Genomic DNA, 27679 nt, shown 5'->3' with positions numbered 1-27679 from the left:
CTATTGCAGCTTCAAGCCACACTCCATGTTAGATATTTTAATGTAATCGAGATTGAGTTGGTGACCAAGAAAATAATAATACACGTCAAGAAACTTAGGTGGTGCGAAGTGCACATTTGTTTGAGTTGTTATAAGTCTAAGTGTTTCTGGTGGAGCCCCTAATCAATGGGGTTCCAAGGAGGCAACACCCCCTTGGCGGGGGGCCGGGAACAGCGCCCTTGGGAGCAGGGTCCAAGGGGAGGTAGCCCCTGGCACGGTCGAAGGGGATCTAGCTGGGTTGAGCTGGAAAAATTATGCATTTGGAGGCAATTTTTAATTTAAAATAAAATAACTGCCTTGAGGCAGTTTACGGTGTAATCCCATAATTCGAAATTAGGGTTCTTGGTTACATTATCTTCTCGTTCAATATGAATTCTCATACACACACTTACTTGTTCTTGTTATTACTGAAATTCTGAGTTGTATCCGATTGAATTATTTGAAAGAACTACCGATATAGGCTACTTTCTTAACCAAGAACCTAATACTTAGGGGGTTTTTTATTAAATTATAAGTTCTCATTTTTTAATCAATAAATTCCCTTAAAACAGTTTCTAATTTTCAATATAGTTTACTTTAGTGTTATTTTTCTTAATATACTATTAGTCGTGTCTTGGTACAACGTCGGGTAATTCGTCGTCGAGTTTATCCATTAATTTGCTAAAACATACCCGTCAGGAATTTACCATACATTTTAATTAATTATAATTAATGTAATTTTATTTACATGACAACTATTACAAATTAAACTATGATACATTATATACATATAAGTTTTATCATAAACAAATAATATCATTATAACTTATATATAGTTTTACGTACACACTTCATAAAATACAAAATATAAATAATATTATGAAATACATATTCTAAAAATGATAATTTTCTACATAGTAAACCTACTAAAATAAATCACTATTAGACAAAGGTTAGGAAATAATAAAAATTAAAACCCGTCCATTACCCGCGAATTAAACTTTCAAAAGTAATTGAATGCCCGTGCTCATACCCATCCAGCTTCGGTATAGCCATCCCGGCCAGATGTTGTTTTGGGCATACTCGTCGGGTTCAAGGTTTTTTGTCATCCCTATGGTAACGCATCACTCCCACCACTATGACCCCCCCCCCCATTGTGGTACCCGCAAGGCTCATCTGCCAACGTCCCTACCAAGAGTGAGCCACAAACAGAGTCGTGCAACACGAATGTTCCTGACAAACACTTTCATAGTTATGTTAGGCGTAAGTCAACCCTCAATGCAGGCCGAGTCCAGAGGTGGTGGAAGGTGTGCTGCCGAACAGAGCCCAAATTTGTAGGGACACGTAATTATTATATCTTATTGAGGTTAACATGTAATTTTATATGTAGGGACCCATTTTTTTCTACTCGTATAGGGCACTCAAGAGCCCCATAATTCTCAGAGACAGCCCTGCCCTAGGGTCTTTTATAATCTAAAGAGTAAACTACAATTAGAGTCCCTGAGGTTGACACTGGATTGCATGTTGAGCCCCTACTTTACAAATTTGAATAATCAAGTCTCCAACGTTACTCAATTGCAACAATTAAGTCCATGTTGTTAGATGGTCATTTAAATTAGAGTGAAAAGTCCAAAATGCCCCCAGATTTTTTATATGCAACATGAGTCCCAGCCTGTAAACTTTAAATTGTCCTTCCAAATTCAAACCTTTTACATTTTTCACTAACCACCCTAATCTACTAACTAATCATTCTATAAACTAACTGAAAACTGCTAATAAACTAACTAATCGTACAATTAATAAACTAATTAATCAAACAAATCCTGCATAATCAACTACAGTTCAAACTAATCATACTGCTAATCAATTGTAGCTAATGATAATTCTTATCAACTGCAGTTCAAACTATTCAAATTGATTAACTGCAGTTCAAACTAATTAAACTGGCAAACATTCTGGTCAAACAGATCATTTGCATAAGTTGTTAACTTAGCATAAGTCAAATAGATTAGTTACATAAGCATAAGTCAAATAGATTAGTTACATAAGCATAAGTCAAATAGATCAGTTAGTCAAACCCACAATCAAAACATTCTGGCCAAACAAATCAGTTGCATAAGTTCAAAACTGGTCAAACCCATTCATGCATAAGTTCAAAACTAAGTTCAATGTACATGATCAACCATTACAATGTACATGATTAACCTACACTACTCTTCAAACAAAAGTTAAACCATTCAAACAGAAGTTAAACCATGATAAAACTTCAACCTATATGATATGTACTTTATCATTTCTGTTACAATGTATAAGATCAAACCATTACCATTCAAGCAGAAGTAAAACCATTCAAATTATATGATCTATGTATATAAGAAAACATCAACTATTATCATTTCTGTTACAATGTATAAGATCAAACCATTACTTAAACATCAACCATTACCATTTTTGTTACAATGAATAAGATCAAACCATTACACAATCTATAAACTATGTACATGATCAAGCATCATCATTCAAAAATCATTTATGTTCCAACGTACATGCTCTATGTATATGATCAAACATCAACCATTATCATTTCTATTACAATGTACATGATCAACCTATATGATCTATGTACATGATCAACCATTACCATTCAAACAGAAGTTAAATGATTACATGATCATCAACTATTACATATATTCCAAAACTAATGGTTTCTTACATTTAGTGGCAAAAATGGGTATACTTAATCATAACAACTACTTCCAAAAAATGATTAATAAAAAAAACCCATGAACTGTTTTAGTTAGTCTTCTAGTTATGCATCATTAATATATACAAAAGCCACTATAAACTAACCTACTCTATTCTATCACCCCTGCCCCTATTAAACCGTATTTCCACATTCGCATTGCCCAGAAACCTGAGCACCACCCTAATGTGGACCATGAGCTGGCGTACGGTTGCTTGCAACATTATTCCGGCTAGAATTTCAAGATCAATTTTACAAATCAAACACATTTGACAAATTATCATGTTAATAACGTTAAATTCAACAACGTTGGGGACTTGATTGTTCAAATTAGAAAAGTATGGACTCAACGTGCAATCTGGTGTCAGCCTTAGAGACTCAAATTGTAGTTGACTCTAATCCAAATTACACACTTATTTTTCTTCTCCCTCTTATCTCTCAAATTCGCAGCATTATTTCCTCTTATAGATGTGGATGTCTAAACTTTGTTAACACCATCCCCAAAAGTCGTTCTTTGAAGTCGTGCGTGGCATCATAGCCGTTCTTGGGGTCTTGCCTAGTTTAACCGCCACTTGCATGAAATTTGGATCTGTTAATTTCAGGATTCAGTGTTGCGGAATGGAGGCCCACACCACACCAGTTTTTTTTTGTTTAGATGCTGCATGGATTCCATTCTGACTCAATCACATGTCCTGTCTTTCTTATTTTCATTTGTGTTGTCCCTAAATATATATAGCTTATTTATAGTTTTAGTCCATTAATTTGTAAGGCAGTCAATAAAGTCATCAAGGTTATCAACTTTATAACGCCACTCAAGAAAAACATATATTACTCCATGCGTCCATGCACTTCACATACATAGATATTCTAACTTTGATTCTTTAATTAATAGATAAATGAACTTATTTTGGTTAATAGATAAGTGTAATAGTTACAGGGTTAATAAACACTCGAATGGTATCAAAAGTATTAGTGTTGTTCAGTCACCAAATCCATTATAATATGATCCTACTTCAATATAGAAATATCCAAATGTCGGGTCTTCTTGTACAGTTTTTGTTACTCAATTTAACTTCCAAACATATAATAGTTAAAGACATCTCTCAGACCACCCGTAGTGGGGCGTGATTTTTAAAAAAAAAATGAAAAATAACGCCCCAAAACGCCCCCACTACCATTACAGTAGGCGTGTTTTGGCGTTATTTTTGAAACAAAATCAGTTTGGCGTTTTAAAAAACACGCTCAAATTTGCTTTGGGGCGAGAGATGAACATTTGACCCACCAATCACACCCCACATGTCTGACATTTGAGCCAACTTTTGTCTTCATATGCCACTTTTTAGCTAATATTAATAAGTTTGTCTGACAACTTAAATTAAAAAAAAAAGTGAAATGATTGAATGGGGGGTATTGGCATAATGACCCACTACACCACTTTTGCTATAATGCCTCATCGCTGACTAGGACGCCACGTGTCGGATAATGCCCCATGGTGGGGGCATTATACCACATTACCACTACACATGGTTTAAATACTTAATCCATATAATAATGATGTATTTTAATAATAATGTATTTCATGATGGATTAAGTCGGTATCGATTTGATGGATATTCAGTCAGTATCGATTCGGTATGTTACAATATCAAGTTCCAAACATGAATAACTATAGATTGTAGTTGAATAACAATAAAAAGAAACCTAAAATAAAATTTATATTTTTTAAATAATAAATTTATCATTTCAATGTTTCTTAAAGAATAATAACCGAAATAAATTTACATTGAGATAGTTGGTAAACAGGCAACAAACTGCTTCTTTAATGTGTTGTTGAAATTTGTTCGAACCTAACATGCTCAAATAATCCCCCACTATTAGAGAAAAAGATTTGTAGATATTGTAAATCATTATACTTATCTCCTTCCTTAATAATAGGAGATCTCTTTGTAATTATTTGTTATAAATATATGTTTCAATCCCTCAACGATTATTGAGGTTGATTTTCAATTCCTTACATGGTATCAGCCTAAATCTCCAACCCTAATCTCCTACCCTCTTCGATCCTCTTCTTCTTCAGCCGTCAGCCGTCCTCTTCATGGCTGCCTCCAACAGTTCTGACTCCCTTCTTCCCTTCAACAACGTCTCCCACCTCACCTCCATTAAACTTTCTGCCTCGAACTATCTGGTATGGCGCAATCATATGCGTCTTCTTCTTGCTCTTCATCACCTTAAGGAGCATATCGATGGTTCGTCTTCACCACCGGCGAAGACTATCTCAGCGGACAACAAAACTGTCCCCAATCCGGACTTCGTTTCCTGGACTACCAATGATCAGAAAGCAGCGCTTCTTCTTCTTTCTTCTCTAACCGAAGCGGCTGCTGCTGAAGTTCTTGGCTTGGAGAGTGCGCGAGAAATCTGGTCAGCTCTTGAAAACACCTACAGCAATGCGTCTGTTGAGTGGGTTCAATCTCTTCGTGATTCTCTTCGCGCTTTAACTAAAGGTAATTCTACAGTAACCGAATTTTCTCGCAAGTTTAAAAATTTTTGTGAACAGCTTGCTGCCATTGGTCACCCGGTTGCTGATATTGATAAACTCCACTGGTTTCTTTGTGGACTCGGACCATCCTATGAGGTATTTTCTACTGCTTTACGTGCAACCAAGCCTGCACCTTCGTTTTCGGATTTAATTGCTCAAGCAAAAAGTCATGAGATGTTTTTACAATCTCTTCATGGAACCGCCACCACCCCAGCTGCCTTTTATAGCCAGAATCAGCGTGATTCTGGCAATCGTGGTCGGGGCCGAGGTGCTAACAGTCGCGGCTCATTCTCTCGTGGTCGTGGTCGTGGTGGTACTCGTCGGCCACCCCACAGCCAACTTTGTCGTACCAATGGCCACTACGCATCGGCCTGTCCAAATCTCCATACCTATGCGTCACAGGCTCCTGTCGTGAATGATTCTTTAGCTACAGCGTTTCATGCACAGTGTCATGTTAATGTTAACCATGACACTCCAGATTGGACAGGCGACTCCGGTGCATCTGATCATATGGCTCCCACAAAAGAGTGTCTTCATCACTCTACTCCTTATACAGGTAATGATAAGGTTACGTTTGGTAATGGTAAGCAACTTCCAATTACTCATAAAGGTTCCTATAATCTTTGCAATACTATTACACTTCGTGATATTCTTGTTGTTCCTCATCTAACCAAGAAGTTATTATCTATTAGCAAGTTGACTACCGATCATCCTGTTGGTGTTCTCTTCTCTCAACATTATTTTCATATTCAGGGTCGGAACACAAAGCAGGTGCTCGCTAAAGGAATATGTGTTGATGGACTATATGTGCTTAAAGATGGACCGAGGACTTATGTTGCTGACATCTCCAATAAAGCATCTTATGAATTATCGCATTCACGTTTAGGACATGTGTCTTTTGATGTTATTTCTGTTTTAAACAAGTCTGGTTATTTATCTGTAACTTCTCTTTTGCCTAAACCGAATATTTGTGCTTCTTGTCAACTTGCTAAGGGACAACGTTTACCTTTTGTTTCTAATGATAAGCGTGCATCTTTTCCTCTAGATTTGATTCATTGTGATTTATGGGGACCTGCTCCCATTGCTTCTAAAGATGGTTATCGCTATTATGTGATTTTTATTGATGATTACTCCCGGTTTACTTGGTTCTATCCACTCAAAACCAAGACAGGCTTTTATTCGGTCTTACTCTCCTTCATTAATGACCTGCCTTCATTAATCTGGTCCAAACTCAATACTCCAGAAAAATCAAAGTTTTTCAAAGTGACGGGGGCACTGAGTTTGTTAATCACACAGTTAGAAAAATCTTTGAAGACAATGGCACTTTTCACAGATATTCATGTCCCTACACGCCACAACAAAACGGGTGTGCCGAACGCAAACATCGTCACATAGTGGAAACAGGCCTTGCTATGTTATTTAACGCCAGTATTCCGGCTTCTTTTTGGGTAGATGCTTTCACCTCCGCGACATTTATTATTAATCGCATTCCATCTCCTTTGCTTGAGAACAAGTCACCCTTTGAGTTATTGATGAAGCAAGCGCCCCAATATTCCAATTTTCGGGTGTATGGATGTTTAGTATTTCCATATTTGCGTGACTATGCCAAACATAAGCTTGAGCCACGGAGCCTTCCATGTGTTTTTATTGGCTATAGTTCTTCTCACAAAGGTTTTCGTTGCCTTGATCCAACCACAAATCGGATATTTATTTCACGTCATGAACGCTTTGATGAATTCTCCTTTCCGTTCAAAGGCATACATGAAACCACGCCTCTTGACCGCTTGGTGCTAACCACCTTTTTTGATGAGCCTACCCCTTTAACCCAATCCTTTGTTCCGCCCAATGACTCTTTTCCCAGCCCACCTATTACCCAGCCCAATACTATTAGCCAGCCCGACACGCCATCTGAAACCTGCCCCTTGTGTCCCATTTTACCCCATAACCCAGTTCAGCCCAACCCACCGAATGATCCATCACCTTCTGACCCGCTTGTTACTGAACTATCTTCTGGCCCACCTTTATCTACGGCCCAACCTCATAACCCGACTCAGCCCCCTACCTCTCCTACTATCGCACCTGTAACCGACCCACACCCCGTTTCCGCTCCTACTTCCGTCACACAATCCATTCCCGAACCTGACCCTATACTTGATCCTGAGCCTACTAACCAAAATACTCATCCCATGATGACACGTGCCAAGGCTGGCATCTTCAAACCAAAGTACCAAGCGGATCTTTCGTGTCTTCAATCGTATGCTTTACATGTTGCATTGTCTTCCATTAATGAACCTCGTGGTTTCAAATCGGCATCTAAGGATCCTTTGTGGATGGCTGCGATGGTTGATGAGTTTACTGCTTTGCAAAACAATAAAACTTGGACATTGGTCCCGCGTCCATCATCCTCTAATGTTGTGGGTTCTAAATGGGTTTTCCGTGTTAAGTATCACTCTGATGGTACTATTGAGCGCTACAAGGCGCGTTTGGTGGCTCAAGGCTTTACTCAAATTCCAGGCTTGGATTATTTACACACTTTCAATCCTATTGTTAAAGCTTCAACAGTCCGTATTGTTCTATCAGTTGGGGTTCTCAACAACTGGAAGTTGCAGCAGCTAGATGTCAAGAATGCATTCTTGAATGGAAACCTGGATGAAACTGTTTTTATGGAGCAACCGCCCGATTTTGTAAGTTCCAAGTATCCAAATCATGTTTGCAAATTATCCAAGGCACTTTATGGTCTTAAGCAAGCTCCTCGTGCTTGGTTTCAGCGTTTGAGCACTTTTCTTCTCTCCTATGGGTTTATATGCAGTCGTGCCGATACATCTCTCTTTGTTCTTCGCAAAGATCGTCATATCATGTATCTTCTTGTGTATGTGGATGATCTCATTCTCACCGGTGACAATGAGTCCATCATTACTACCTTTATTTCTCATCTTAATAAGGAGTTTGCGATTAAAGATCTTGGGGCTCTAAATTATTTTTTGGGCTTGGAAGTTGTGTATACTACAGCTGGTCTTTTTCTAACACAAGCCAAATATGCTAAAGATATTCTTCTTCGGGCAAACTTGTATGATGCTAAACCAGTTAGCACTCCTCTTTCTCCACATGAGTCCTTTGTCGTAGATGGTGTTCCATATTCTGATCCCACTTTATATCGTTCTTTAGTTGGAGCTCTGCAGTATTTAACCATCACCAGACCTGATTTGTCTTATGCGGTTAATCAACTTTCTCAGTTTCTGCATGCCCCTACCATTAATCATTTTCAGGCTGTCAAACGGTTATTATGCTACGTCAAAGGCACTTTATCGTTTGGTCTCACCTATAGTCGCCCGCACGTCCCATCCGTTGTCGGATATTCTGATGCTGACTGGGCTCGATGTCTTGATACACGACGCTCAATGTTTGGTTATTCGATTTTTCTTGGTGGAAATTTGGTATCTTGGAGTGCCAAGAAGCAGCCTACTGTCTCCAGGTCCAGCTGTGAATTTGAGTATCGTGCTATGGCAAACACTGCTGCTGAACTTGTTTGGATTACTCATCTTCTACAGGAGTTGTATGTTCTCCCCTCTGATCGACCTACGTTACTTTGTGATAACAAAAAGTGCTTTGTTTATGACTCAGAATCCTGTTGCACACAAACGTGCCAAACATATTGACTTGGATTATCATTTTATTCAGGAGTTAGTGAATTCTGGTAAGCTCTACACCAAGTTTGTTCCTACCAATCTCTAGGTGGCTGACATCTTCACCAAGAGTCTTCCGCGCGCGCAATTTGAAGTCTTTCGTAACATGCTTCGTCTCGGACCGCCACTGTTTCGATTGAAGGGGGTATTAGAGAAAAAGATTTGTAGATATTGTAAATCATTATATTTATATCCTTCCTTAATTATAGGAGATCTCTTTGTAAATCTGTTTTAAATATATGTTTCAATCCCTCAATGATTATTGAGGTTGATTTTCAATTCCTTACACCCACCCTAGCTCAGTTGGTTAGTTGGGCTGGTGTTCTCCTTGGAGACGCCGGTTCGACTCCCGGCTGTAGCAAAAGGTGCGGGACGTCCCAATGATGGATCATTTTCTACCGAAGCATGGTTCGATCCGGAGGGCAACCCGGTTTTACCCAGCTGTTACCACAGCGAGGTTCTCGTGTGAAGGCAATATGGTTTCCGGGCGAAGGTCAGTTTGCGTGGCTGACGGGGCCCGATAGAACATCGCGTCCGGAGGTGGGGCTGACGGGGGATTGCCTTTGACAAGAACCCGGTAACCACTAGGTCTGTACATAGAAAGTCACCCTTCAAAAAAAAAACCTAACATGCTCAAATTTATTATTTTATGGCAAAGAACATAAGTATTCTATGTCATGTGCCACCACCACTATTTTTCAGTGCAACCACCAGACCAAGACCAAGACCATGACTCTACAAAAAAAAAACTCTCTCAAAAAGCACCGGGAAAATATGACCACCATAAAACCGTCACTGCCACCACAACGGAACAACCTAACCGCCACCACCATAACACCACCACTGCCACAGTACCACCACATACATTGCCGATTTCTCAATCTCTAACCTCATCGACAACCACACTCGTCACATGCTCCGCCGGTAGTCATGGCTTCGATAGCAAATCCCACCTCGACCACCATCATTGAGATCGGAAGTAGAGGAGGCGGTTCTGCATTCTGGTGCTGGTCGCCTCCCTGTTTACTGCTGCAAGTTCAGCATGCAAGTGTATAGATGAATGGTAAAACTGAGTAAGGGTATAACTATAATTTCTAGATTTACTGTAGATAAGATCTATGCTATTTGTTATACTAGAGGGGTTCCCGCGCGCTTCGTGGCGGGTCTTTGGGCATTATCTGTCAGATTCATTATAATACCAGTACTATACCGACACTCGGCATAGCAGTCGTTTCCAATCGACACGTTTTTTAAATCGATTGAAAACCCATAAAAACGCATACCTGTACCGGTACCGTTGTTGCTTGGTCAGTATCGGTCCGTTACGATACCGGTATCATAGAGACACTCGATGTAGCTTATGATACCAAAAAATATTTTATTACAAATATTACTTTGTGTTCAATGAATTTTATATCGCCACGTGGAGAATTCTATAAAAACGAATACGGTACTGTTACCAACGTTGTTTGGTCGGTACATGTTCAGTTTGCGATGAAAAAAAAATCAACTATAGTTTGAATACCGATGTTGTTTGGTCAGTATATGTTTGGTTGTGATGATAAAAATCAACTATATATGACCATTCGAGTAGAACTTTTATCAAATCGTACATTCGTTGTAAGACCCGGACTTACATAACTAAGAATTTATAGAAATTCTTGCATTTATATAAAAGTAATGCAAGAAAACATCCATATAAAATTTTGGGTTTAATAAACTTCATAAGTATTTAAAACATTTCGATACATTAACGTTGTTCGGTTTATAAAACAACTAAACAAAAGCGGAAGCATATTCTTCGATTATGTTCGGTTTTTCGATATGCTTGACCAATCATCTGTAGCATCATATCAATCACCTACATTACAAATTTATCATAAACATTTGTTTTGTAATGCATAAATCATAACAACATAGCTCAAGTATCCCAAAACAACAACAAAAGAAAACTTAAACCAAACCCGCCGTAGGCTACAGCTTGATGGTCGTAGCTTACGGCAAGGAAGTAAAGAGAAAAACAGAACAAGCCTGCCGTTGCCTACGGCTGGCAGGCCGTAGGTTACGGCAGCAAGCTGCAGCTGAGAAGATTCCAGGAGGGGTCTGCCATAGCCTACAGCAGGCAGGCCATAGGTTACGGCAACTAGCTGCTGCTGTACAATTCCCCTTTTTACCCCCTTTTTAGTAAAAGTCCCGTATCTCATCGAATACTTATCCATTTTACACAAAACTTGTTCCTATTTGATCGTAAAACATTTGTCCACATATTTAACTTGTAATCCCATAACCCGGATTCATAACAACATGTTTTACGCTACCGATTCAAAATTCGTATATTTAATTATTTGACTTGTTATTATGTTTAAGCATAAAACCTTATAACCTTATGGAATTCATATCTTTTTACACATATATTCTTTTTACGACTTTACCCCAATACCCGGAGTATAAATCTCACGTTTCACACATCCGTTACCGGGTTTGCGTTTATGCTTATTCGACTTGTTCATCCTTATAATGGTTGAACTTAATTATTCCGAATTCTTTTCAAGAATTCACAATCTTTCATTTATGACTCGTTACCCGAGTCTTTCAATTTTAGTCCGTGTTCCCGTTACTCGGTTTACGCTTGTATTCATATTTTTACCCATCAACTGGGTTTATGCCGAAGTTATTACTCACGCACCATTCCGGTATACGTTAAAACTTTGTTTTGACCCGTTTGCTTGCTCATGTGAAATCCTTCACTTTTAAACAATCAAACTCTTCATCATACTTTATTTTGACCCGTTTAGTTGTTTGTGTGAAATCTATCACTTTTAAACAAACCAAACATATCACTATTTGCTATTTTGACCCGTTTGATTGTTCATGCAAAGTCCATCACTTTTGAACTAATCAAACATATCATTATTCGCTATTTTGACCCGTTTTATTATTCATGCAAAGTCCATCACTTTTGAACTAATCAAACATATCATTATTCGCTATCTATCTATTCGGTTAGTTCGTGCGAAATCCATTTATGAATAAGAGGATAAAAAGTTGTAAATGAGAGAGATTTCTCATCCGTTCTTTGGGACCCATCATCGTGGAAGGTCTAAAAGTTGTAAATGACATAGTTAAATACTAACTAAATTAAAGGTAAATTAGCATGTGTGATTTTAAATAAACCAATTCGGTTGCAACTGGTTTTTTGTATTATCTCGTAAATTTATAAATTAACTAAATAACAAATAGCAAACACTATAGCCTTTTGCATAGTTTTGTTTGTGTTTTTTTAAATATTATTGCGATTATATATATATATATATATATATATATATATATATATATATATATATATATATGATTACAAAGGTTGAAGCGTGTCATACACGTGTGAGGAATCACATAATAATGACATGAGTAAATTACAAGTTTTGTCCTTTATATTTACACCAAATTGCAGGCGCTGTCCTTTAGCGCAAAAGTTTACGAGTTTTGTCCTTAACGTTTCAAAATCTTGCACGTTATGTCCTTTAGGCCAAACCCAATTAGATTTTTTGGTTAAATCTGGTCATGTGCCTTGCACATGAGGGTATTGTTGTCATTTCACCTTCTCAAGGGCTATTTTGTAAAGAACTTTTATTGAGGGACTATTTTGTAACAAACTAAAAAATAAAAGGGTTATATAATGATAATCCCTATCTCAACCTCTACACATTTCTCTCTACCACCCTCATCGGCACCATCTGCCACTGCCATAACCAACCCCACCCCATGCCAAAACCACCACCACCCCCACACCACCTGCTTAAAAATGAGATTTCAGATAGAAGGGCGTCATTGGGTCTTCTTGCTTTTCCCAAAACTGACAAGAGTTTAGTGTACACAAACCTCCAAATTATGAACTATGTTAATAACTTATATCTTTAACAATAGTTAATAACTTATGAGCTATGGTGATTCAATCACTCAATCACGAAAGTAAGTAACAAAAATGTTACTAAAAACCAAAGAAAACTACACCTGCTCTTGAAGTGTTTATGCTCTTTAGAGCTATACACCCATTTAACAACAGATAAAGCATGCCTCCATTGACCTTTATCACCAAGTCCACCAACAGTCTTCAACAACTAATCTTCTGTAAACTGCAATTCTGACAGTTTCATCATTCTAGAAAACTTCCAGTTCTTCATACTTAACTCAGTTCCACTAAGCCTATCCAACAAACAAACATTATTCACAAATGTATAAAATTCATAAAGAAAAATTGAAAAAAAAGAAGAATTTAACATTTTTATACCTGTCAACAAGAAACTTTATAGCTTCAGCATCACTTACCTTTCTCTTTTTTTTTAACCCACTTCCTATTCTTTTCAATTAACCCATCTTCTAACTCAATATCATCTTCCACAACCCACTTGAACTTATCTCTCTCCTTCTCAATAAACTCACTCAACCCATCTAAAGATTCATACTTTAAGCTCTCCCCATCTAAAAATTCATACTAATCAATAAACTGAAATCAAAGAATAACCGTAGCCTGGGGATTTGTGCGAGGGTCGGTTTCCCTCATAATTAAAACCATCATACCTGTGAGACCTTGAATTGACATGTAGAACTTTGAATCCCTAGGCCTTGTAATCGATCTGTAAAACTCTGAATCCTCCATCACCATACCTTGAATCTCTTGTCGGAATCTGATGGTGGTTCGTATTCCACCACCTCCACTCAAACCATTGTTGTTTTTTGTGAACCAACTCACCTGTGTTTGCTGCCTTCATCGTCGGAATAAGAGAGAGAGAAAGGGGGGGCTAATAGAGAGAGGATCGCCGGAGGTGGTGGTGGTCTGTGGTGGATGATGGAGACTGAAGAGAGAGAGGGTCGCCGGAGGTGGTGGTGGTGTCTGTGGTGGATGTTGGCTGAGAGAGATAGAGAGAGAAGAGAGAGATGTTAAAGAGAGACTGAAGAGAGCAGGGTTTTAACTCTATATATATTTTAATTTTTTACCTTTTAATTAACATATTTTTTTAATTAAATGGATAAAATTACAAAAATATCCTTATTTGCCTACTAAAATTACAAAAATATCCTGATTTAACCAAAAAAATTAACTGGGTTTGGCCTAAAGGACATAACGTGCAAGATTTTGAAACGTTAAGGACAAAACTCGTAAACTTTTGTGCTAAAGGACAACGCCTACAATTTGGTGTAAACACAAAGGACAAAACTTGTAATTTACTCTAATGACATTTTATCGGGGGTCTGAACCCAAATTTCTTCTTGCTTTGTTATCAATAATAATGACATTTTATCGGGGGCAGCCGCAGTTATTGTTTTCAGCCGTTCATCTCAGAATGGGTACTCCAAATTCCAATGTCACACTTTTTGCTGAACAGGTAATTAAAGTAAATGATGTAACTTTATTATTTCTGTAAAATTAGTTTGACCTAATAATCAGTTTAGGGGTATATGCAATAAAAGTGGTTCTGATTATTAGGGGTCATTTTGCATGTAAATTTTTTTTAATGATTAACTGATTTTGATTATTTTGCACAATTGTACATTGGTAATCTTGCGATGGTTGCTTTGAGAAATGCTTATCATGGTGAAAGTGCTGGTACTATTGGAGCCACAGCGAGCACAGCCGCAAGATAATAATAACAAATAACATCATCCTATCCAGTTCTGCGTAGAAGAATGAAATATCATTAAAACAGCACCCATTCCGAGATGAACGACTAAAAACGAGCGCAGCCGCAGCGATGGTTTTCAGCTGTTCATCTCGGAATGGGTGTTGTTGATGGTTTTCAGCCGTTCATATCGGAACGGGTGTTGTTTTAATGTTGTTTGATTCTTTGACGCAGAACCGGACACGATGATGTTATCAGCCCGCAAGTAACCCTTTGTAGGCCACACGTTTCATCTTTGTACGGGGAAGATAAGTGCTTCTCTCCTAGGGCATACACTTGGTGGCAGCCTGCCATATTTAACGTATAAAAAACTTTATATGTTAAATATGACGGGCTCCCTCCAATAACCTGTGTCTTGTATGCCCTATGGTGAGAAGCACACATCTTCCTCATACAAAACAAAGAAAAATTATAAAAAAAAAAAAAACATGAGATTAACAAAGAAACAAATCGTTGTAATTATTGTTACAGATTTATAATGTTTATTTTTTATCGATTAATGTTTATCGTTGTAATTTTGTTAGCAAATTTATAATGTTCGGCATATTGCATTTCGTATTTGTATCGATTAAAGAATTATGGTTAAAGCATTATGTACTTATTATTGATTTGATGGAAAGATTGATAAACTAACAGCTAAAAAAATTAACAAAAGTATATCACCAAAGAATCGATAAACTAACAGAAAAACGAGTTCCAACATATCACGAATAAGAAAACTAACTTAAGTACTATACAATATATCACGAGACGACTGCTAAATTAACGGTAAACGAGTATCCTATTGTAAATCGCCACTCCCACCGCGTTGCGCGGGTAAATGGCTAGTTTTTCACAATGTTGCTCCAGGTTGCAGTGGTGGTTCATTTTTCAGACGTGAAGGTGATTTTGGGGTGGTGGTGGGTTTATGATGGAGACCAAACAAGAAAGAGAGAGAAAGAAAAGGGGAGACGGGTGGGAGTGGGTATGTGTGTAAAAGGTGGACCCCACTTATTAATTTTTTATTAGGCCATGTATAGTCATAAAGCCCTTTGTGGGACGTTATGCGACAAGTGGCGAAATGCGTAAGAGAGGGACTTTGTGGGGGTTTATATAACTTTAGTGTGTAGTGAGGATATATATGTATGTATGTATATGTGTGAGAGTGGGGAAGAATGGGTCACGCCGTGATGGTGTTCGCGAGGATTGAAATTTTCTCGCTCATAGCACCCCTCGTAGTGGTGTTTATGGGCGCTATGGGGCGTTATGGGAGGATATGGCGTGATATAAGGCCCCATTACGAATGGTCTTAGTAAGTATATTTTTGTCAATCCATATTCATTTAACACCAAAAACTACACCCCATCGATGTTATGGACCATCTGAGAAACGAGTGTGTAAAAGATAAGAACTATAGATGTAATTTTAGAAAAAAATAGAGACTATAAATGAAATTTCATTAAATCACATGAAGTATAATATTTTTATCTGAAAGAAAAAAAAAATGATATTAATTAATGTCCGTTCTTATGAGTAAAAATCAGAGCCAAATTAGCATGTCTAGAGATTGGAATAATCCAACTTTTAACTTTTCAAACTTTCCGCTGATCCATCATTCATTGTAATTTCTATATCTGGCTGCTGGCTAGTGATAACTTTAATATTTATAAATGTGTTTAAAAAATAGTTCAAATATAACAAAACTAGTCACTTTCCCACTTTCGCTTAAAGCCAAACATGTTGTCCTAATATATGACATATTCATTTCATTCTACATACTACCTGGGACCTCCTATTTATCGTATCTTCATCATTGTAGAGAGAGAGAGTGTGTGTGTGAGAGTGAGTGAGTGATTGATTGATGAAGATACCTTATTGTATCCAATTATTCATCATCATCTCCATAGCAGTTTTCATATATGTATATTCAAGAAACCAACATCTTAATTTCGGCTGCCGGAAAACCAATCTCCGATCACGCTCAACCATCGACACTCCGGTCCACAATTCCGACCACCACTTCACAGACACCCCACTTCACCCACTCGACCCGTTAACCATACCCGAAATCAACAAGATCCGATCCATTCTCTCGGCATACGAACCCTTTTCATCGTCCTTCCCCTCCATCAACACTCTCTCGTTAGACGAACCCGACAAATGTCAAGTACTCGCTTGGAAACCAGGCGACCCACTTCCGCCCCGAAGAGCATCGGTCATATCGTTTTTAGATGGGCAAACGCATCTTCTAACCGTTGATTTGGACCTCGCTGTTGTTACAGGCGATGTTGTTAACGTCGGGTCAGGTTACCCGATGTTAACAACTGAGGACCTCACAACGGCTTTAGAGGTCCTTTTAACAAACTTGGACTTTAACAAGTCCATTTTGGCTAGAGGGGTGGACTTTAACGATTTGGTATGCATCCCACCTTCATCGGGCTGGTTTGGCCCGGATGAGGATGGAAAAAGAATCGTTAAAGTCCAGTGTTTTTCTAGCCAAAACACTCCTAACTATTACATGAGGCCCATAGAAGGGCTCAGAGTAACCGTGGATGTAGACAAACGAGAGATCGTCAAAATAACTGACACTGGTCGAGACATTCCTATACCAGAAGGAACTAATACTGATTACCGGTACACGACAAGAAGCCCGTTTTCGGATATGACCCCGGAAACTAACCCTATGTCTATGGAACAACCCAAAGGGCCCAGTTTCACTGTAGAAAATGGGCATACAGTGAAATGGGCCAATTGGGTTTTTCACATAAAGCCTGATATACGGGCGGGGATAATAATATCCCAGGCCATGATTCGGGCTGAGAACGGGGAGTATAGAAGTGTGATGTACAAAGGGTTTGCGTCAGAACTTTATGTACCGTATATGGACCCGGATCAAGGTTGGTACTATAAGTCGTATATGGATGCAGGTGAATTCGGGCTCGGTGCAACCGCTATGCCCCTTGTGGAACTGAATGATTGCCCAAGATACTCGTATTATATGGACGGGGTGTTTGCGAGCGCCGATGGTCGACCGTTCATTCAGCCCAATATCATTTGTATATTTGAACGTTTCACCGGAGATATTGGTTGGAGGCATTCAGAAATTCCGGCAATGGGTTTCGATGTAAGTAACAATGATGCTTTTGTCTATATCTCCTTCAAAAAGATATTTTTGGTTATATAAAATAAGAAAACGAAAAAAAAAGAACTCGCTAGCAAGTTATATGACCATTGCCCAACTAAATTATTTGCAATTTGTTTTTGTGTTATTTAGCTTAGCAAAAGTGAAAACAATCAGAACCAAAACATAAATATTGTCAATTTAGATTAGCAAAAGTGAAAATAATCAGAACCAAAACATAAATATTGTCAATTTAGATTAGCAAAAGTGAAAGTCTTGTCACTTTCATGTACACTATTCAAATTTCTATGATTTTTCATGCTTTGTATACTTTCTTTTTATGCACAAGCCTCTAGCTTTTTCTCTTCATTTGAAAATTGAGATGGTGTTCAACTATATTATCATAAGTAAATGTAAATATATTATATGGGTTAGGTTAACGTATATGTACGCTATCATCTTAGCCATCAGATTTTCATCCCACATTGAAATTGCATGTTGTTTTTTTATAATAATTTCGCATGTTGGTTTTTTAACATGTGATTTCATCAAAATTACCACATGCGAATTGTTACAAAAAACCAACATGTGATTTCATCAAAACTATCACATGCGAAATTGTTACAAAAAAACAACATGCGATTTCATCAAAATTATCACATACGATTTCATCCATGATATTTTATAACATGCGATTTCGCTATATCGTACGTAATGTACGTTAAGGGATATTGTATTTTACACTTTACCTATATTATATAGTATAATATTTTTTTAGTTTGTTTAAATGTAAATTAATTCCTAGATAAATAAATTTTGTATTTCTTATTAGAGTAAACTGCCATTTTGGTCCCTGTGGTTTGGCCAGTTTTGCCACTTTAGTCCAAATCTCAAACTTATTACATCTGGGTCCCTGTGGTTTGCATTTTGTTGTCATTTTAGTCCAAAATCCAAAAAACCTATTTTTTTGACTGTTGCAACCTCCTATTTTGTCCTGTAGTGCAGGGGCATTTTGGTCCATGTTAATTTATTATAACATTTCAGTAATTAATAACATCTATCTTCAAGAACATCATCAAAACCCAGAAAATTAAGAACATCATCAAACTTCATCATCAAAATCCAGAAAATCAAGAACATCATCTTCAAGAAAATCAAGAACCCAGAACAAAACCAGAAACCATCACAAAAATCAAAATACAGACAACAAATCAAAACAAAAACCGATTTGTAAAAAGAAACGAGGCTCAGATCTGTATCTTCAAGAACATAATCAAACACCATCATCAAAACCCAGAAAATCCAGAAAATCAAGAACATCATCTTCAAGAAAATCAAAAACCGATTTGTAAAACCGCCATGGCTGCAAACAGAGGTTGCAAGCGCACTTGCCCTCCTCCGATTCTGCCACGCCAAGCTGCGGAAAATCTCAAATGTTGACCCAATTTTGACTCGGATTAGGTGAAATCATCACAGCCTCATGGTGAACAAGCATAACAGAACAAGTAACAACACACACCACGAAAGAACAGTTGTCTCTCTGTCTCTCTCTCTCTCTCTCTCAATACATATACATATATAACGGAGGGTTGTTGAAGATAATCAAAATCACTGGCGGAAAGAGGCGGCAACCACCCTCAGAAACCCTTGCTCCTCTCTGCCTCATAGAGTAAACTGCCATTTCGATCCAGATCTGCAGTGCCACCACCGTCACTCCACCCACCACCTGCCCTCTCGCTAAAACCATCCAAAAAAGACGCACAGCCGCCGGAGCTTCTGCTTCATTCTTTCACCGCCACCACCATAACCACCGCCACCACCAATCTCTCTGATCTCTAACCCCCACAAACAATCAGATCAAAATATTTCTGATTTCGATTCAGATCTGAAACTCAAAGCTTTTCTCTCCAATACACACGAATGAGAGAGAAACATGAGAGAGAGAGAGAGGAACGCAGAGATGACGATGACGATGGTGGATCTGAGTTTCGGTAGGGACGACGCCGGAGTGGTGCTCAGGTGGGACGATGATGATGATTTATTTGGGGATTATGTTGATCGATCTAGGTCTCAACTTAACTGATCGATTTAGAGAGAGAAGAGAGAGTCTGTTAGGGTTTTATGATGATGATTTATTTGGGGATGAAGTTAATTAAGAAAATGTAAAATGAAAAGCAAAATGACCAAAATGCCCCTGCACTACAGGACAAAATAGGAGGTTGCAACAGTAAAAAAAATAAGGTTTTTGGATTTTGGACTAAAATGGCAACAAAATGCAAACCACAGGGACCCAGATGTAATAAGTTTGAGATTTGGACTAAAGTGGCAAAACTGGCCAAACCACAGGGACCAAAATGACAGTTTACTCTTCTTATTAACTATAGGAAATATATTTTTATTTTACTATAAAACTAACATGTTGTATATTAACAAAAAAAATATTGTTTTATTTGAAGGTTTATGTTTCGATTTTGAAAAAATTACATTTATCTTTAAGTTGTCAGATTTACTCAGCTTCGATACTTATAACATGTTTAATCAATATTAAATTATAGTTTATGTGTAAGTATGATGTTTGTATAACATGTTTGATTAAATCAAATAATTCTTATGATTTTATTTTGAATTTTAATAACCATATACTACATATTACTCTTTTAACTTTTAAGTAAAGCAATAATTATATTTTACGGCCCGTTGCAAGGTGCAAGTCTTTGATACTATTTATCATTTAGCAATTGACATACGTGACTTCCCTTTCACTCATTTATATTTTGTTAGAAAAAAACTTCTAAGTTTGGTAACTTTATTTTAGAAATGACATCAACTCATCAAAGTGAACATGTTTGTATTTCTTTTATCTATGTTTCGAATGATTAATTCACATTCTTTGTTTATTTCTTAATACATTTTACGTTTCGATCTAAATTTGGCGAGTTACACTCCGCAAGGCGTGTACATTCAATATTTTACATCTATTTTTTGTTTGCTTTAACGGTCCTGTCATAATGTGCGGGTCCTAAAAGCTCGTTTATATAATTTTATATAATAACAAATGATGAAAGGATTGTGAATAGTGTTTCTTTTATTTGTCTTTTGTCTCTATTTGATTTTTCTCTTTTTTACTTCTAATTTATTGGTTATTTTAGTTTTTTATTGATGTCACTAAAACGGTATAAATATTCTTTTTTATAGTTTTCAATGAGTCGAGTCTAAAACAACCAAAGTCGCACACGAGGGGAAAATGATCAAACTCCCGCCGCGTTGCGCGGTGGGGAAAACCTATTTTTATTTTTTTAATTCATATTATGGGAACCGATATCAATATTCGCTTTTATTGATATTCATTTTTATGGTATTCCAATGAGTCTTATATAGCCGATAACGACCTAAGTCATGTCGCGTAACAACAGTGAAAACCGATCATCCTCCTGCCACGTAACGCGAGGGAAAAGCCCGTTATCAATATTCACTTTATGGTTTCCGATGAGTTGAGATGATGACAACCAAAGTCACGCCACGCAGCACTGGGAATAACAATCAAACTCCCGCTGTGTATCGCGGGGGTAAAAACCTTTTTTCGTTTTTTTAATTGGTTTTTCAGAAGTGATATCGATATTCGCTTTTATCGATCTTTGTTTTAATGGTTTCTAATGAGTCGAGCTGATAACAACCAAAGTCACACCGCGTACCACAGAGAAAAATAATCAAACTCCCGTCGCGTAGCACGGGGGAAAAACCTAGTTTAGTACTAACAAAACAATAATAGTTGTGCCATTTATCCAAAAAAAAAAAAAAAAACAATAATAGTTGTGCCATTAAATAACTTTTGAGAAGAAACACAAATTCCCTCCTAAAATCTACTCTTAAAATCCGTATATTGTCACGTTGTTAGACTTGAACCCGTACCACTTAGATCGGATTCAACACGCAACTAGGGCAAGAGATCATCTATATAATACGAACTATGACAACATCATCTCTTATCATTAGTGTTGTCGTGGATTTGTTGTTGTTCTTATTATAGAATTACTTATATTGAATTTTTTTTGAAATAAACAGATAAGAGAATCAAGGCCAAAGACGACACTAGTTGCTCGAATGGTTGCATCCGTTGGAAATTACGATTATATTTTTGATTGGGAATTTCAAACCGATGGTTTAATCCGTATTAAGGTATTTCATATTTGTACTTTAATCATTCCGTTTTATAAAAAAATGTTTTTAATCACTTTTAAAAAAGGAAAAAGTTATACTTCACAAAATTTTTTTATTATAATGACAGGTGGGTCTATCGGGAATGCTAATGGTGAAAGCAACTCCATACGAAAACATATACAATATCTCCAACACTGACGATATGAGCGGGCCACTAGTCTCAGAAAACGTCATCGGTGTTGTTCATGACCACTTCATCTCATTTCACCTTGATATGGACATCGACGGCCCGAACAATTCATTTGCCGAGGTCAATTTGGTCAAAGAAGAAACGCGACCGGGTCAATCTCCTAGAAAAAGTTACTTAAAAGCGATTAGAAAAGTGGCAAAGACCGAAGACGATGCGAAGATCAAGCTTAAACTATATGACCCATCTGAGTTTCATGTTTTTAACCCGGCCAAGAGGTCAAGACTGGGTAATCCGACTGGTTACAAGATCGTGCCTGGTGGGACTGCGGCTAGCTTGCTTGATCTTGATGATCCACCGCAAATTCGGGCCGCATTTTCGAATAATCAGGTATTAAATAATGGTTTATGAATGTAAATTGTTTGAGATGGAATAAAATGGGTTTTGTTAATGTGACAGATTTGGGTGACTCCACATAATAAAAGTGAAGAATGGGCTGGTGGGCTTTTGGTGTCTCAAAGTAAAGGAGATGATACACTTGCTGTATGGTCTGCTAGGTAAGTTGGATTGGGCCGGTTGTTGATGGGTCAAGTGTTATAATCATCATAACAAATAAGTTTTAAGACTGGCAATGGGACGAATTTGGAACGAGTATTGATAATCCTAGTCTTGTGTCCGACCCAATAATCTTCGGGTAAATATCCGATATGTTGGTTTAGTAAACTTGGTTTTTTTTTACTAAACAGGAATCGTGAGATCGAGAACAAGGACATAGTGTTATGGTATACATTGGGCTTTCATCATATACCATGCCAAGAGGATTTCCCGGTAATGCCGACAGTTTCTTCGAGTTTTGAATTGAAACCCGTAAATTTCTTCGATCGAAATCCCATTCTTAATGCAAAACCGATCTTTCAAAAGGATCTACCCGTGTGTTCTGCTACTAGCTCGTATTGATGCATGTCGGACTTTTTGATTCAGAATTCCACACTTAGTTTATCCTTGAAGTTCATTTAGAAAATATATGTTTCAATTATGTATCATTCGCTATAGATTAACGTGTTAAATCAAAAGTTTGAATTTAAATATCCTTTGATAGAGGTGGGTTCATTGGAGAACCACAAAAAAAGTAGAAAAACGGGAAACCATGGGTTAAACATGTAAAAAAACTCTTAAAAAACATTTTTACCTAATATTTTCATAAGCTTTTGCATAAAAAAGCAGTTTACGAACCGTTTTAAATGTATGCGCTTTAAAAAAATGAGATAGATGTTCCTAAACCGCTTTAAAAAGAGAGAACCCGTCATATTACACAGTTGTAGCGGTTCACGAATCGATGTAAAAAGTAACCCGTCAAAATCAATCCCTTTCAATTACAGCGCTTCATAAGCCCCTATAAAAAAAGGTAACCCGCCAAAATTAATCTCAATCAGTTATAACGGTTCAACCGCTTTAAAAAAGAAAACCCACTAAGAATATCAATTACATGAGTTCTACAAACCACCTTAAAAAAAGGAAACTCAAAAACATGTATGAGCTTTTATAGTGCTCAATAGAAAACGCAATACACAAATTTAATCTAAAAAGATATATCATTATAATGTTTTACCGGCTACCTATTATTTGCAGCAATCAAATACAGCAGAAACCGAATATTTACATTTACAAATTTCTTTAAACTTAGATTTTTTATTTATTTATTTATTTATTTATTTTTTATTTTTTATTTTTTTTTTTTGTTTCTACATACCTGGTTGCATATCTTCCGACAACTCTACAAGTGCAGCTTTTCTAGATAAAAACATACCTTGAAAATCAAACATTTCATTATAAAGGTAAACCTATAACAAATGTCCATAAAAAACTCAACTTTCAATTGCTAAAACGACCATAACAAATATGCTTATGTTGTAGATGACAAGCCTATTCACAAGTAAAACGTATCCGTCCATGCCCTTAATTACAAAGCTAGCTTTGTTATAGGGGTAGCCTCCACATGGACTAAATAAGAAGTCATATTGTGAATGCTCTAAATAAGTTAAAAGTGTATGGCTTTAACAAATATATAAACATGTGAAAAATTTTAAAACATTAATTAAGTTTTAGTATAAATGGCTGGACTTATTTCTTTTATTTATTTTTTTCTCCACACAAACCTTCTAGTATCTAACTTTCTTTCTCGTAAAAATAAATAAATAAATAAATAAATAAATAAATAAATAAAAGGTAAGGGTCTTGGTTACACGGAATCTCTCCTAGCAAATCTAGTATTTACCTTGTTTTTTACGTACCGGTTCTGTTCGATGTCTCCAAGAAGAGTCAACCTCCTCCACATGGACTGTTACCCCCATTCCCTTATACCACATGGCTTCCCTTTTCTTTCTCTCACGGTAGTCCACTGGCCGCCTCCTTACAATGGACCTTGACTAATAGAATTCTAACGCTGTTAGTCTTCAGTATTTAAAATAATTTATATGATATTATTAAATGTCATTATACCTTTAATTTATTGTTAATATTGAATTATCTGGTATGTAAAGTAATTTATATGATGTATTACATCTCATCGTATAATATATATTAACTTATTTTGGTTATATTTTCTAACAAGTCATAAATTAATTTATTTTGGTTTGATCTTCTAACAAGTCAAATAAGTGTGATCGAAAGACGAACAAGCACTCAAATAGTATCAAAAGTATTAGTCGTGTTCAGTCATCAAATTCATGGTAACATGCTCCCATTGTCATATAGAAATAGCCATATGTCTGGTCTTCTCGTAAGGTTTTTTACTCAATTTAACTAGCTTTTTTACTCAATTTAACTAGCTATCATGTAATATATCTCTCAACATAAAATACCTACAGTCTTCTTTCATACTTTGTTACATTTAAAATTTAGAGTTAAATGTCATTTTAGTCCCTGTGGTTTGAGTTATATTGCCACTTTAGTACAAATATTTTAATTTTCACTTGTGGGTCTAAAAAAGTTTCACAGTTGTCATTTTAGTCCACTCGGTTAACTTCATTCATTTTTTTGTTAATGAGAAGGGCAATTCGGTCATTTTATATGGCCGAATTGCCCTTCTAGTTAACAGAATTACATATAGAATGACCGAATTGTCTTTCTCGTTCCCAGAGAAAATGGATAAAGTTAACTCAGTTGACTAAAATGGCAAAGATGAAACATTTTTAGACCCACAGACGAAAAATAAAACATTTGAATTAAACTGCCAAAATGACCCAAACCACTATAACAGTTAACTCTAAATTTATTTGGATCCTTATACCAGGGTAATTTGAATAACTTAATGTGTGGTCTTCATCAAGAAAAACTTGGTTCACAACATAAGTGTTTAGCATTCAAACTCTGGCCAATTCGGGTTTTCACACCCAAAAATTTCTTTAGCAAGCCTTGAAGATGTTAATCTTGAATTAAAAAGATAAAGATAATAGCGGGTTATAGATAATTACGGTGAATTATTTATTGAGTCTTTATAAGGATAATTGTTGGTTCGAATTAGATAAGTTTATCTAGTTGGTTTGTTTCTTTATATTAATAGAGTTTGAGTCGGGTTAGGACTACAGGGCCAGCCAACCCGTGCCGTTGCCCAAGACCTAAATTTTCTAAGGGCCCGAAATGTTTTTGTAAGCTTTTATATATACACTAAATTATATATTTAATATATGCATCCATTTATATATGCAAAAAAAAAAAAAAAAAATTGGTAGTGGAGATGAAATACCATGTTAAGATAATGTTAAGGTCTCAAGTTCAAGTCTTGATTTCATCACCAATATTTTATTTATTTAATTCATTTCCCCTTAACCGCAATTTTAGGCCCAATTTTTTTTGTCACCCGAGGCTTAACTTTTTTTGAGAGTTCTCGGGGACGGCTCTAAAGGACTAGAACAAGTTTAGTATAAATAGAGGGTCAAGGTTATTGTATTTATGTGCTCTCATTTTTAAATAATAAAAAGAGTCAAACAATTCGTTCAAAGATCGTGTTTGCGTGTTCATTCAAGGGGCCTGATTTCCAACGAGTCTTTTACAATTTTACTTAACCTCAAACCACCACTTTCTTCATATTTCACCTTTCAAACACGCATTATAACAGAATTTTAATTGATAGAATTTACAAACCTTATTGTTATGGTATTAATTTTGTTTGGAGACGTTTTTAAAAGCATAAGTATTTAAAAAAAAACTGAGTCTACCTTAAACAATGATATGGATACATGCATATACTAGAGCTAACTACTATATTTAATCCTCGAAATATGTTCTCTTTATTGTTTTATGCAACAAGCAGTGGCGGAGCCACACTTTGAATAACGGTGTCGTTTGATACCATTGAATTTTGTGTAGCAAATACAACGTATAATAGGAAAAATTCGAGCGACACCATTGTTTTTTTACGAGCGACACCATTGTCTTTTAACAAACAACACCATTGTTTTGTTTTCTTCTAAATGAATTAGATAATAAACAAATTTATAGTTCAAAAATTAAGCCCAATTACTTGAATTTAATTAGTATACTTTAAATCATTAGATGTCCATGCTTAATTTTTTTTCTAATCTAGTAAGCATTATAGGTCCATGACTAATTGGTTTTGTATACACTGTTTAACCTAACCGGAACCAGATGGTTGATGATCAGAAAGATGCTTGCACTTGTTTGTTATAATGAAAAAAAGTGTTTTTTTTTTTTTTGCAAGTTGCCATTCTACACTATAACAACTCAAAACGTGAATAGTAATAAATATATGTTTGTTCATTTAATAGTTTAATTTATAATTATAAGGCTGTAATATTATTGTCTTTTTTATAATTAATCTATGTTTCTAACTCTAAACATTAATAAAGTTATCACATAACCTCTAAACTATAATAATTTTTTGATAAACGATTTACATATACCCTTGAACTTTAATAGATTTACCATAGGTAAGTTTAATAATAATTATATTTTTTATAAGCGATCTATGTTTCGACCCCCAAACTTTAATAGAGTTTTCATCCGGTCCTTAAAGTTTAATAAAGTTAATAAACTAATTTTTTCTTTTTTTAACAAATATCTGTTCTTTTATCCTTTATATAGGTTTAGTTCTTTTTTGTTTTACTTATTATAACTAAAGCTAACTTTTAACTTTAAACATGGTTATTTAATCATGTTGCTTTTTAACCCTTCATTATAAAATATACAAGATAACAAATATTATCATTTTTTATTTACCTTATTATATTAAATGGAACTTTTAACTCTAAATTGTTTACTTAACTGTATTGATTGCTTAATGTTACCGTCATGATATATATACATCCGCGCCATCAATCTCTAAGACCTCGCCGCGAAACACGGGCTCCAATCTTCACCATCAACCTCCTACGACCCGCCGCGAAGCGCATGCTCGAATACTAGTTGAAAACATTATAAATCATTTTCAAAACATGAAAATGCGTACAGAGAAACTATTAAATGATTTTTTTATATATTTCAAATGACTTTGTAATTTTATTATGTATTTTATTCATTGACATTGTACTTTTACTGTGATATTTGCTTTTATTACG

General features: G+C 36.2%; 1 protein-coding gene across 1 annotated transcript; it reads left to right on the top strand.

The window, feature by feature from the left end:
* The first annotated feature begins 16410 nt into the window (after positions 1–16410).
* Positions 16411–23201, top strand: LOC110899649 (primary amine oxidase). Its single transcript, XM_022146540.2, has 5 exons — positions 16411–17761; positions 21821–21934; positions 22044–22493; positions 22563–22660; positions 22850–23201. The coding sequence occupies exons 1-5, from the start codon at positions 16499–16501 to the stop codon at positions 23058–23060; spliced, it is 2136 nt and encodes a 711-aa protein (XP_022002232.1). The 5' UTR covers positions 16411–16498; the 3' UTR covers positions 23061–23201.
* The last annotated feature ends 4478 nt before the right edge of the window (positions 23202–27679 follow it).

This window comes from Helianthus annuus, chromosome 13 (assembly GCF_002127325.2).
Source record: "Helianthus annuus cultivar XRQ/B chromosome 13, HanXRQr2.0-SUNRISE, whole genome shotgun sequence".
Classification (NCBI taxonomy): domain Eukaryota; kingdom Viridiplantae; phylum Streptophyta; class Magnoliopsida; order Asterales; family Asteraceae; genus Helianthus; species Helianthus annuus.
The sequence above is the reverse complement of the archived record's forward strand: the minus strand, read 5'-3'. Positions and strand labels throughout refer to the sequence as shown.

What these genes read in the sequence shown, in the direction of transcription:
- LOC110899649 (XM_022146540.2), top strand. Translation starts at nt 16,499, where the DNA reads ATGAAGATACCTTATTGTATCCAATTATTCATCATCATCTCCATAGCA. An exon ending in ATGGTTTAATCCGTATTAAG is followed by an intron (nt 21,935 to 22,043) that starts GTATTTCATATT and finishes TTATAATGACAG; the next exon opens with GTGGGTCTATCGGGAATGCT. An exon ending in CTTGCTGTATGGTCTGCTAG is followed by an intron (nt 22,661 to 22,849) that starts GTAAGTTGGATT and finishes TTTACTAAACAG; the next exon opens with GAATCGTGAGATCGAGAACA.